The sequence below is a fragment of the Sitophilus oryzae genome, unplaced genomic scaffold (genome assembly GCF_002938485.1).
Source record: "Sitophilus oryzae breed Bouriz unplaced genomic scaffold, Soryzae_2.0 scaffold_1512_pilon_pilon, whole genome shotgun sequence".
Lineage (NCBI taxonomy): Eukaryota > Metazoa > Arthropoda > Insecta > Coleoptera > Curculionidae > Sitophilus > Sitophilus oryzae.
In genome coordinates, this window is record NW_022146184.1 from 1,159,493 (window position 1) to 1,172,607 (window position 13,115).

The 13,115-nt window shown below is 34.2% G+C and overlaps 1 protein-coding gene across 1 annotated transcript in view; it reads left to right on the forward strand.

Annotated features, from left to right (window-relative positions):
• Positions 1 to 9,752, forward strand: part of LOC115878453 (cadherin-87A-like) — a 546,388-nt gene extending 536,636 nt beyond the window's left edge. Inside the window, 2 exon segments of the mRNA XM_030894963.1 lie at positions 1,779 to 1,946; positions 9,378 to 9,752. Coding sequence (XP_030750823.1) covers positions 1,779 to 1,946; positions 9,378 to 9,521 — 312 coding nt within the window. The 3' untranslated portion in view covers positions 9,522 to 9,752.
• The last annotated feature ends 3,363 nt before the right edge of the window (positions 9,753 to 13,115 follow it).

Here is a 13,115-nt window from a genome sequence, read left to right on the forward strand (position 1 = left end):
CACAATAGATTTTCGGGCAATACAGATACAAATAATATTTATCAGAATGAATATGGAGAAAGCTGTTTGTCAGTACTATATGATATAAAAATAATATGTATTAGATTTTTTTGGAATATCTCCAAAATTTTAACTTTTGGTCATTTTTTATATACGTATATATTACTTAAAAAAAACTTACACATACAAATAATGGTTGGCATTTTTCGTGAACGGGACACTACGAGCCTTTAGGATGTGTTAAGAAACTATCTGGAATATTTTAAAATCAAATGGATATTTAATAGACCTTTTGCCTCACCCCTCCCCGGAGGGATACGGTATTACGATAGTAATCTCTTTTTTTTTTTCAATACCACAGGAATGGTTGTATACTACAACACTTCTAATTTTCAAATTTAAAAAAAAAATTATGATTGAAATATTAAAAAGTAAAATATTTCCATTTTTATCATTTTGTCAAATAACTATCTAGTCAACATGTGTATTTTTTGTATTTTTGTCAATGATAATATGTATTGATTGTTTCGATTTCAAATAACTAGTATAGTAAAGATTTGAAGTTAACGTCTCCTTTTTGCTGCCAGGGTTAATCTGGACGGGGCCTACTTTTTTTACGTAGAATCCGAACCGCGGTCCTCGGCCATATCATGGTCAATGGCCTACCGACTTGGCAAATGTATAAATTGACTCTTACTCACGAGATATCCGATTTCATCCGGCCTCGAACCGGCGCGGCGTGAATGAGCAGTGTGTGTCAATAGATTTTACACTTTTGCTTTTTTTTGACAACAGCAGGATACAGAGTTTCGCACCGGTCACCCGTCCATCCACTAGTATCGTCTTACGTCGCTTAACTTCGGTGTTCTATGGAAACCGGTGTTCTATGGGAACCAATAACTAGTATAAATAACTAGATTCCAAATAACTTAATTATTTACAAAAAAAATGCGGAAATGTATATTTTTTATACGGTTTTTTTGATAGTGAAAAAATTTCTTGACGTCTCTTTGTGAATAATATAGACTTTCTATTTTTTTATAAAAATTCTATATTTAAATTGTGCTGATGATGCAAATTAATTTTGCAAATCGTCAATAAATAAAAAAGACTTCTGTAGAATTTTTTCTGCACACAATAATTATAAATATCAGTATCTATCAAGTTGAATTTATGACACAAATTGGTTGTATATTTTATCTCTCACTATTGTAATAACTTTTCCTCTGTATATAAATACAGGGAAAAAGTTATTACTCTTCAAAACAGTTAAAAAAAATATGTAGGTGGCGCTCCCTACAAATAGTTGGCGTCCTACTATCGAAATCAAAGTCAAAATATACACCGACAATTTTCTTCCAAATATCGACGTTAGATCAAAAATTATTTGGTAAAAAACGAAATAAAACTGGAAGTAATATGTATCTCCGAAACGAAGTATTTCGGAACATAAATTGATATTATACAAACTTCTTTACTTTTTTCTATCTGCAAAATATGTTGCCGAAATCTTCCGTTTATAATTCTAACTACCTTGTATAGTAGCTTTTAATTTTCAGAATATTCAGAATTAATTTTCGCTGTATTATAAGAATGCATGATACAATTTTTTCATTATAAAGTTGTTATTGGACAAATATTTTCTATTGATAAGAACTATTTTTATAATAACAACAATGCTTAGACTATAACTAACAACTCTACCCGGCACTACTAACCCCCCACTAACAGACTTTATCTCCTTTTGTTTTCACAAAGAGCTCTCAAATCTTTCTCAGGAGGACAACACATACGCGACCATACAGCATCCCCATAAGAGGACGGCATCGTCGCATGTAGCTTCGATGGGCGTGGCGGACGATCTGGGCGATTACGCCACCTTGTCGGGGGTGGTGCATCGTGGCCAAGCGGGCAGCAATAACAGCTCGATAAGAGGAGCTCCAAACGTAAGTATACCATTGGTACAAGTTATGCATAGAAATAAGGTACTGTTTCCAAGACTCGGTTATTTCAGTTCCGGTTTATCCGAGCTACCTGGAAGTGGTGAAAGACTAATCCAGACTGCGATTATTCGAGTCTAAAGTCAGTTGTATGGAGAAGGTATGGAGTCTAGAGGTGAGGAGAATTATCTCTTATGGGACTTTATTTGGAAAAGTTGTCACAAAAATGGGAAGAATAAGGGTTCACCAAATAACCACAGTGGCGTTAATGACGCATAAATCTAAAAAATGAAAAGTAACCATAGACAAGAGAATAAAAGTAACATAACCAAACATTATCCAAAAAAGGTTTGTTTTTATTTTTTTGAATATAAAACAATTATTTTTAAATATTAGAGGCCCAGTCTATTGCTGCCGAATAAAAATCTATAATTTATTTCATGTGACATGAAAAAAAAATTGTATTTTTTTCTAAACCCGCGCCTTCACGTCAAATATTTATCTCTTTTGAATCATCTCCTGTTCTAAAAAAAATCGGCGCATATTTTAAATTTTAGGTTTTTGCTACAGCAGCGCCATTCCCTTTTTTATGACCATTTTTTAATGCACGGAGATATTTCTCCTTACCTCTACACTCCATAGAGAAGGGTAATTCAAATCCGATACTCATGATTGGGATCTCGCAAACTAGGAGAGACGAGGATGCTTAAATTAGGGCAAAGTTGGACATTCTTCTTCTTCTTCTTCTTCCGGTCCCCTGTGTAATCTTGCACGTTGGGGATCATTTGTACACTCTTCAATTAATTGTATGGGTATTGTCTTCCGCCCGACGGAAAATGGTTACTGCGTCCGGTATTATCCGATAGTCAAACAGCACTAAACGCTATCAACTCAGTAACCATCATTTCGAAGATGACCAAAGAATGCATAGAGAAGCTGAACAAATTAGACAAAGAAAATAAAGTCCTCCTAGTCCATAGAAGGCAATGAACAAGGAAATGATCTAGCTAGAAAATATGCGAACATTCCACTAACTGGACCAGAACCGTTCTGTTTTCCAAGCGGAAACCAACTAAAAGCAGAACTAAACAACCTGAAATCCGTAACCTGGAATGGGAGTCCTCCAACGGTCTAAGACACTCAGTTAACAAAAAGTTCCTCAGAACTTACAACCGAGAAAAATCAAAGATTTTCTTTTATTTAAGTAAAAACAATCTTCGGATTGTCACGGGATTTCTAACAGGACACTATCTCCTCAACGAACACCTCAGTAGCCTACAAGCTGAGAAATAACGGCGAATGCAGGTTCTGTGGGGAAAATTGGGAAACACCGAACACCTTATCACTGAGTGCGCCGAGACACGACCGTTCGTGCCATGAACTTTGGTACGGCTGATAGCGAGAAGCCGTTTCAGATACTGACTTTTGTTAAAGCCCTGAGACTGTATGATGAGTTAAAACTCGTTATAACTCAAGAAAGGGGAACACACAATAGATCTGTTAGGTCGCGGTGATTAACTCCCTTCCTAGACATTCCACATTCTATCGCGTCCGGTATTCTTCTCCAATCCCTGATATTCCGAAGTGATGTTATCTTCCTGGCCCTCTAGTCTTCGACCCTCAATTTTGCCCTGCAGGACCAGTTTCGGAACGGCGCTGGCGTTCTATTTTCGTTCTTTAGCATAACCACAGAATATCTAGCTACGCAACAGAAGCCTCGTTACATGTATAAAATTGTAGGTAGCAAAAGGAGACAGGCTTTAAAAGTCTGTCTCCAAATCAGATATTTTGATGTGGTAGTTTCGCTACTACATAATAGAGGGCAATAAATTTAAAAGAATACAGTTTTCTACAAACAAAATTTAAAAGAATTTTGTGCAGTGTTGCCATTGTGTAATTCATATCGTAATACTTCCTGATAAAGCCTACCTGCAAATTTGCTACATCATTTAAACATATTAAAATAGATCAGAGCTGTTTTTTTCAGTTTGCCATGTTAGTTGGAATTAAATCATATGAGCTAAATTACAATTACTTCCTGACGTTTGATTGTATAATTGAATCCTGAATTTTCATTGTAATTCGGCGACAATATAATAAGTATTGTTCTACTATTATGATACCACATCCTGACGTTCGATTGTGTTCATACCAAGTTCATATTGTATAATAGGGAAAACCCGGCGTTAGCGATAGCTATGAAATGAATATCACTGTCATTTTATATGTAAATTTATATGGGAAATGTCATCGATCATCCTTTTCCAGCCAACTGGACGCCGTTTCTTTCAGAAGCATATCAAGTGATACCATAATATAGTACTATATTACGATACATGGCGTTCGATTGGGCTTAAACTTGGTATACTATATCTTCAGTGACATTGTAATATCATGGTACCATGGAGCATATAAAGTGGTACCTTTTATAGTACCATATTTGATGACATAGCAATATTAGGTACATGGCGGCAATAGGGCTTAAACTTGGTATACTACGTATTTTCGGTGATATTGTAATATGATGGTACTATGATGCATATCATCTGGTACCATAATATAGTACCATATTATGTACATGGCGTTCGATTGGGCTTACATTTGGCATGCTACGTATCTTCGGTGATATTGTAATATTATGGAACCATGGAGCATAATAAGAGGTACCATAATATAGTACCATATTACGACACCATTTCCTGGCGTTCGATTGGACTTAAACTTGTTATACTTCGTATCTTCGGTTACATTGTAATATGATGGTACTATGATGCATATAAAGTGGTACCTTAATATAGGACCATATTTCAATACCATTTCCTGGTGTTCGATTGAGCTCATATTTGATATATACTTGCGTATTTTTTGATGACATTGCATTATTATGGTACCATGAAACATATTAACTGGTACCATAATATAGTACTATATTACGTACATGCCGTTCGATTGGGCTTAAACTTGGGATACTACGTATTTTCGGTGACATTGTAATATGATGGTACTATGATGCATATAAAGTGGTACCTTAATATAGTACCATATTACGATAAGATTTCCTGGCGTTCGATTGTTCTTAAATTTGGTATACTACGGATCTTCGGTGACATTGCAATATTATGGTACCTTAAAGTATATCGAGTGGTACCATAATATAGTACACCATTATGATATCATTTCCTAGAGTTCGATTGGGCCCAAATTTGGTATACTTGCGTTTCTTTATAAAGATCTGCTTATATAATAATTTTAATTTATTTTACGAATTTTAATTTATTGTTCGATGTCGTGACAGCAACTTTTATGCAGAACTAATATATTATTAATTGTACCTGCGTCACTTTTTAAAATCTGCCTAGGTCTATATAAATAACGTGGCAAACGGAAGAAATTTGTTATTATAGTATTTTTTAGTCAGTTAACATTTTTTGTACTGCATTTTAATAAATTATTTCCATTATTATTAAACTTATATTTCATTACTAACGTTCCAGCATTAATAAATATCACTATCAATCGCCCTGTATATTATTAATTTTAAAGGTAATTAAATGTATTTTCTTAGTTAACATTATAAGGTATAGTGTATATTAAAAATGTATATGTTTTGTAATAATATACTTAAAACTATTTTAATAGCCAAAGGAATAATTAATATAAGTGTATCTGACGAAGGAAGAAAAGAAGAATAGAAAGAAACACATACTGCATTATACACAATAAAAAGAATGGGATGCCAATTCAAGTCTTTTTAAATCTGGCAACTGTGCATATTTAGCCGAGTTTTAAGGCCGTCGACGAGCCGTCGATCCAAAACCGAAAGTTCAAAATTTCTAATTATATTCTGATTATGATATTGTCGCGCCATCTAGTATTCTATTTGTGCAATTTTAGCTCTTTCATTTCGAGTATTTTTCTGTTGCGTAGCTAGATATTCTGTGGCATAACCAAGTCGCCTTTTTGTAAACCTGGCAGGGTCGCCATGTAAGAATGTGTTTAGGGTCATGTAAATGATTACTCGATTGCTGCCATACTAATTCTAATTTATTCTACCTTTGTATAATATAAATTTATAATGTTCGATTGATTATTGCTATGGTTGTAAAATATTAAAACTAGGTTATTTTAATACTAATTAATAAGCATTTGATTTGGTTGCACCACATGGGGATACGTTAAAGAGAGTGTTTACAAAACTCGACCAATTAGTGTCGACAACATGAGAGAAATTATTGTAGCTGCTTTTCGAGGTAGAACTCCACAGATGACTTTTAAAATGGAAAGGTCTTTTTGAAAAGACAACCATTTTATGCAGTTAACAAGAAAGGAAGCATTTGAGCATTTGATTTCATCTAGGTTTTGTTGCATAATTAAAGTTTATATCTAGTTTTAATTCTGTAATAATTAAAATATGTTTTAAACGTGTATCTTTTTATTACCCTTGAGTATTTTACTCTACAATTTTTAAACTTAAATTAACAAAAGGTATATCACCCAGCCACCTAGATTTTTTCAAATAATAAATATTTACGGACGCAAAATCATAAAAATTAAAATATTTGGGAAAATCTTTGTCTGAGGGGTAGGCAACTTTAATAATATTTTAAAGATATATGAATTCCCCATTGAACACCGGAAAAATATACTGGGTGTTCCATTTAAAGCAAATGAGTAACTTGGTTTTAAAGGTGACTAATGTTCCATATTAATTTTGTTTCACCCTGTATAACTTTTCGGGTGAAATTTCAATTTGGTTTAACATAATACAGTGGTTACCGTAATTAAATATCAGGCTATACAAGGTCAACTAAAATTTAGGTAGCTATTATCGAAATTTAAAATTTACTCTTTATTTCACAAAATGTGAAATATATCAGAATCCTTAGATTTTTGGTATATGATTCTTTAATAAAACTCACCTTTATTTTTTTCTAAAATCCGAAAATCACTTATTATATAGGATGTTCCATTACAAAAAAAAACAACTTTGATGTGTAACTTTTTTTGGGGACACCCTGTATAATTCTATATATTTTTATAAAATGCTTTCAGTTATCCTACGTATGCTGCCAAAATTTCATTTCAATATAAACTACCGTTCTCCTTGGAACTTCCGCGGCGTATGAGAGGCGCCACCATGTATTTTGTTACGCGTTTTATTACCTTTCTGGTCTTCTTATAATATCTTAACTGAAGTTAAAATATGTATATATTTCCATTTATACTAAAAAAATGAAAATAGTTATAACAATTAAAGCTTTATTCAGAACTTTGCAATTAGTGAAATAAATTAGTGGTTTCAATTACACTTCATACTTTTTAGTTTACGATTATTCACAATGTCTAAAAGCTTATCGTAAGCAACAGCTTGCGATTATCAGTTGTATGCAGAGAGAAAACTCTTGTGGAACCAATGATTCCGTTCCTCAATTTGATATATTATTGTGCAGGGACTTCTCAGAATAACCATTGTAAAGCAAATCCATTCTTATATCACTTGCATATGCTTTTTGCTCGATGGCATAATTTCTTTACTATTGTTTTTGATTGTCTTACTGATTACCTCACTGATAACTTAAATACTGTGCCGTGTACGTTTAAGAAAATATAATAGGAATATACACACACCGGAAAAATCTAGGGATATAATTTTATTAAAGTTAAAAATAAATGTTTTGAATAAACAACCACATATTTGTAGGCAGATTCTTTCTACTTCGATTGAAACGAAGTAGTCACACTAGTATTTCTAAATTTGGGATATTTGCACAGAAGTGTTTGTGCATTTTTTGTCAAATGTATAAAAAGCACCTAGCATTAATTGTTCGAATTTAACCTGTACTGGCTATGTTTTTATGATAACTGGAGAAGAATTCATTCAAATAACTCTGTTTAGTATTAAACGACATTATGGAACGTACACATCTTAACAGAGAGGGTCATGGGTATGCTCGAAGCTGGAATGCGCCAAATCGACGTAGCTAGAGCATTAAATACAACGCAAGGTGTAATATCGCGATTAAGTGCACGCTACCGTGAAAGTGGTAATGTAGCTGAAAGGCACACAGGGCGACATCGCATTACTACCCAGCAAGATCATTTTTTACAATTAAATGCTCGACGCCGACCGACTCTTACAGCACCAGAGCTTAGTTTAGTTCTCCAGGAAACACATAATATAACCGTTAGTCCTGACACTGTTCGCAATAGATTAAGAGAGGTCAACTTAAGAAGCAGACGCCCCTGGAGAGCTCAACCCTTAACGAGAGGAAATCAAGAGGTACGATATTTGTGGGCTCAAGATCATGTTCAGTGGTCGAATGAACAATGGGCCAATGATCTTTTCACGGATGAGTCACGCTTTGGAATTCATCCGGATTCGAGAAGGCTTACGGTATGGAGAGAACCGGGAAATCTTATTCGGTTGGATCATGTTCAGGAAGTGCACCCTTATAAAGGTGGAACAGTTATGGTCTGGGGAGGAGTCCAGTTAGGCCGAAAAACCGATCTCGTTTTTCTTGAAAGGTTTCTAACAGGAATCACATATCGTGATTTAATTCTTGAGCCTGTGGTGTTACCATATGCCAATGATTTTGGGAGAAACTTCATTCTCGTGCATGACAATGCACGGCCTCATACAGCCAGAGTGGTAAGTGAGTTTATCAATGCTCATCAATTAAACATCTTACCCTGGCCGGCACAATCTCCTGATCTCAACCCCATCGAGCACGTATGGGACGCGGTCCAAAGAAGAATTTTAAGAATGAGTATGCCTCGTGAAACTCGTAGGGATCTGGTTCGGGCCGTGAATGCAGCGTGGCAGGCTGTACCTCAAGAAGAGATCGACAACCTGATCAGGAGCATGGAGAGACGATATAGGACTGTAATGAACAGTAGAGGAGGCCATACCCTTTATTAAGTAAAAATGGTTTTATCTTTTTTTTTAATTCACAGTTTAGAATAAAAAAAACGTGTGTATTTTTTTGAGTTCAATAAAAATCAAGGTAAATTTGAAAAATTCGGTAAATTTCGCATTTTTATTTCCAATACGTCCTGTAAACTATTTGTTTATTTTAATTTTATTATATCAGAAATGCAAATAATAAAATTACTGATGATGGCTGGATAAAATTGTAATATCCCTAGACTTTTCCGGTGTGTGTATTTCCTCACACTGCAAAGTTTAAAACTGCAATGAAACAGAAATATTATGAAATGTTATTTTTGAGTTGTTAGTTTTTTTTCTACGTTAAATACTACTATTACTTAAATTAGTTTGTCCAACGAGAGGAACTTTGAGAGTGACGATTATATCTTTAATTTTAACTCATTGGAAAACGTAATTTTCTGTCGTCTGTCGAAATCTTTCCTGACTCATTGGATAGACTATACGAAACTACCACTTAATTAATTTAGGATATATATATATTTTTTCAGTACTACGAAGCGGCAATGGGTTTCCAGGGATCAACATTCCAAGTACCGGACAGATTGAGCGACACTGCAGGAAGTGAATACGGTTCAACGAGAGGACGTCCAAAAGATCACGCTCAACCAGAATACGTCGCCGAACTGATATAAAAATGTGTTTTTATGGCACTTTACAACACAAAAATAGCTCAAATATTAATTATTTTCCATAAAAGAATAAGTGTACTTTAAAAAGGCAGATTTTGTTCTTAGTAATACCACAGATTAGATATCCTATAAGTATACAGATAAAAATCTTGTCCCTAATTCGTGGTACGAAAATTGTTTTTTATGACGATGTGCAAACGAGTCAAATTTCCTGTGCGCAAAAATAAACTCGCGTAAAATAGCAATAAACAGCGTAATAGAGAGATATCGCTAAACCGAATAGCGTGCATGGCCGTTAATAAGGCGAGGTGTTATTTCCTTTACGTGAGGTGGTATTAACTCTCTTCATTTATAGTTATCGGATCGGAAAGAATTCTGATCACGTCGCGTCCGCTATTTAAACTTAACCTAACTTTGAAATTGTTTTGTTTACTAGGTATTTTAAAACTAAAGGGCTAAAGTGTTTATTTCCAGTGCTTTATTGTTCAACGTCTGCCAGTGGGTTTAGGGCAACAAACAACAAATTCTCATAGAAGGGCTAAGTCGTCATCTGCTGTAAACCTAAAGCCGCGTATAAATATACCGAGGCAAGTACGAGACAAACCCGAAACGAGTATGAAACGAGGCTATAGCAAATTCTTTCCAAAAGGCGTACTAATATGCCGAGACGAGGACGAGACGAGTCAACCTCAAGCGGAATTCGTCATATTATAGCCTCGAGCCGAGCGATTTAGCCTCGAGCAGAGTCCCTGCCCAGTCGAACGGCGTTGTCTCGCGGCTATCCATTTTCAATGGAGCCTTTGGCGAACCCACAAAATTCTTCATAGGGCTATGCGATACTGAGGCAGTATCGATATTTTGGTATCGGTTGTATTGACTATAAAGTATCGATACTTTAAAATATTGATAAATATATTAAAGTATTATTCGATACCATTCAATATTTTAAAAAATTAATTAATAAATTTAAGTATACTGTGTTTTTTAATTGGATTAGGATCGAAAAAAATCAACAGAAGTCCTTTGTTTTAAATTTGTCGACGTTTTGCAAAATTTATTTGCATCTTCAGGACACTACAGTTAAGAGAGCAAAATACAATCAAAAAATTTTAAAAATTTAACAAACAACTTAGAACACATATCAGTGGAATTCCACACATACACAATTGGTAAAACTACCCTAATGTTAACAATTAAATAAAATATATGTATATGTTATAAACTTAAGATCGCTTGTAAATAAAAATAATAAGGGATAAGGCCAAAATATAATCAGGATATTTTCTTATTCGCATTTAACGAAAAAAATCGACGATGGTGGTTTGTTTTATACAAAATGGACACTGTTTTATACAAAAAACTACACGGATCAGAACTAAATCAGTCATCAAACGATCTCAAATTAATAAAAGCACTTGGAAGAAAATGATAAAACACTTAACCTAGGGTTGGCAACTTTGAAAATAAAAAAATAGGGGCGAGAGGATAAAAAAAGGCACAGGCGAAACATTTTTGAAATGTCGCTCAAATGTCGAGAATTTACCAAAAAGTTATATAAACGGTATGCGATAAATATTTAAAATACACAAAAATATTTATACTCATAACTTATTAAAATAAAGCAAACCATTGTCAACAAAAATTTTTTAAGACATAAACTAACAGTAAGTAACAATTCTTTAAAGCATTGTGGCGATAAACGAATATTTTTTAGATTTTGAAGTTGGTATGTAACAAAGTTTTCAATACGTGAGAGAAAAGAGGACAATCAGATCAAAAAGAGGACTGTTTCTGGAATAGAGGACGGTTGGGAACCCTATTTTAACCCCCTGTGCTACGAATCAAAGCAGAATTGGATTGGTTCATATAAAAAATAAATCTTATTTTTACGTGAGGAACTTCCCCACGAGAGATGGAACATGTTTTTTGAAACACCCTGTATATGTTTGTTTAATTTCAAAATAGGTAAAAAAACAAGCTAGATAAATTAAAGAAATTCATGATAAATTTAAATTATATTCGGACTGTTTACATTAAAAAAACTGGAGAACGCCGACTGAGATACCTGGAGATAACGGCACGGCAGCGGCGGCGGCGGAGCCTTCTGCCAGTGCCGTTTTTTTGAGTCTTTAATTATTTTATTCAATAATATATTTTGTTATGTGGTTTGTATATCTATAAAAATTTTAAATAGAGTAACAGCGCTTTCAGATGGAGCGGACCGTACGCGCAGAGCGTCCGCATGGATGTTTTTTCAAGATAGCTCATCCGGACGGAGCATAGGCGACCCAGGTGAAATTGTTCATATACGCTCATGGTACTTGCTCGAAGTCGCGGACGCTCCGTTCCATTTGAAAGCGCTGTAAGATAAGACCTAATTCGACTTTATTTATTTAAGAAATTAGAAATTTAAGTAATTAAGATTTAAATTATTAATTTAAATCTGCATTTAAACGCCAATAACTAACCTGGAACATATATTGTAAATAATATATCTGCATTTCTTCATTTCTAAAGTTGTATATTTTTTCAAGGTATTCAATTCGCCACATTCTATGGCTTTCCATCATTGCAGCACGCTTATCAATAATTTTTAAAATATTATTATGTATATAATTTTAAATCTAATTCCCAGTTTTTTAAACCTTCGCCGTAATGTGCTTTCTGAACAGGGTTTTTTTAAAGCTCGGAGAGTTTTTTTTTAATTATTTCTATGGCGGGAACTTTATTATTTTCATATTTGCCATAAATTAAGTTTCTTAGTAGTCTGGATAGTTCAAATTTCTGGATTTTTCTATTTCGAATCGTTCCTTTCTTTGTCGATTCTCTTTATTTATGAGAGTACCGTAAGGAACTTCTGAGAGCATGGCCACCTTTTTCAACACACTCGATTTGCCTCTCTTATCTTCTATGTATCCTATATGTAAAGAAGCTTGTTATGCATCTTTAATTCCGTTCAGCAGAAATAGCGCATAATTTACGTTTGAGCCGTTAATAACTCGATGAAAGGTTCATTACGTTTATTCATTTTTCATAAAATTTTCATGTTTTTATAAAAGAAATCACTAATAAATCTTTGTATATGAGATTTACCTACTTTGGCTAACTTACCTATACTATTTTAGAGAAGACAAAATTGCATCTTTCTAGTTAGGATGCATTATTAACATTATTACAAATAAAGGAAAGAATATTTATTTTATATAAAAATGGGATGTGGAATCCGAGCCCCTTGAGACTCGAGGCAATTGTTCCGCGGAGCTGCGGTGTATACGCCACCGGTTAAATAGACGCCCCAATCCTTTTGATGGTTCGCCAAAGGCTCCGGAAAAAACGGAGACAACGCCGTCTGGCTGGGCATAGGCTCGGTTCGAAGCTCAGACCCCGTCCCAATATGACGAGTCAACCTCAAATTCGCTTGAGGTTGACTCGTCTCGGGTGTCTCTCGCACTCGTCTCGACATATTTATACGCAGCTTAAGACTCTTTATAGGTTCTTTAATATTGAAAGAGGTGGAATCCATATTTTGAGCCATATTTATTTAATTAAAACTAATCCCAACTACTTAAATATCAAATTACTTAATAAAACTAAAGC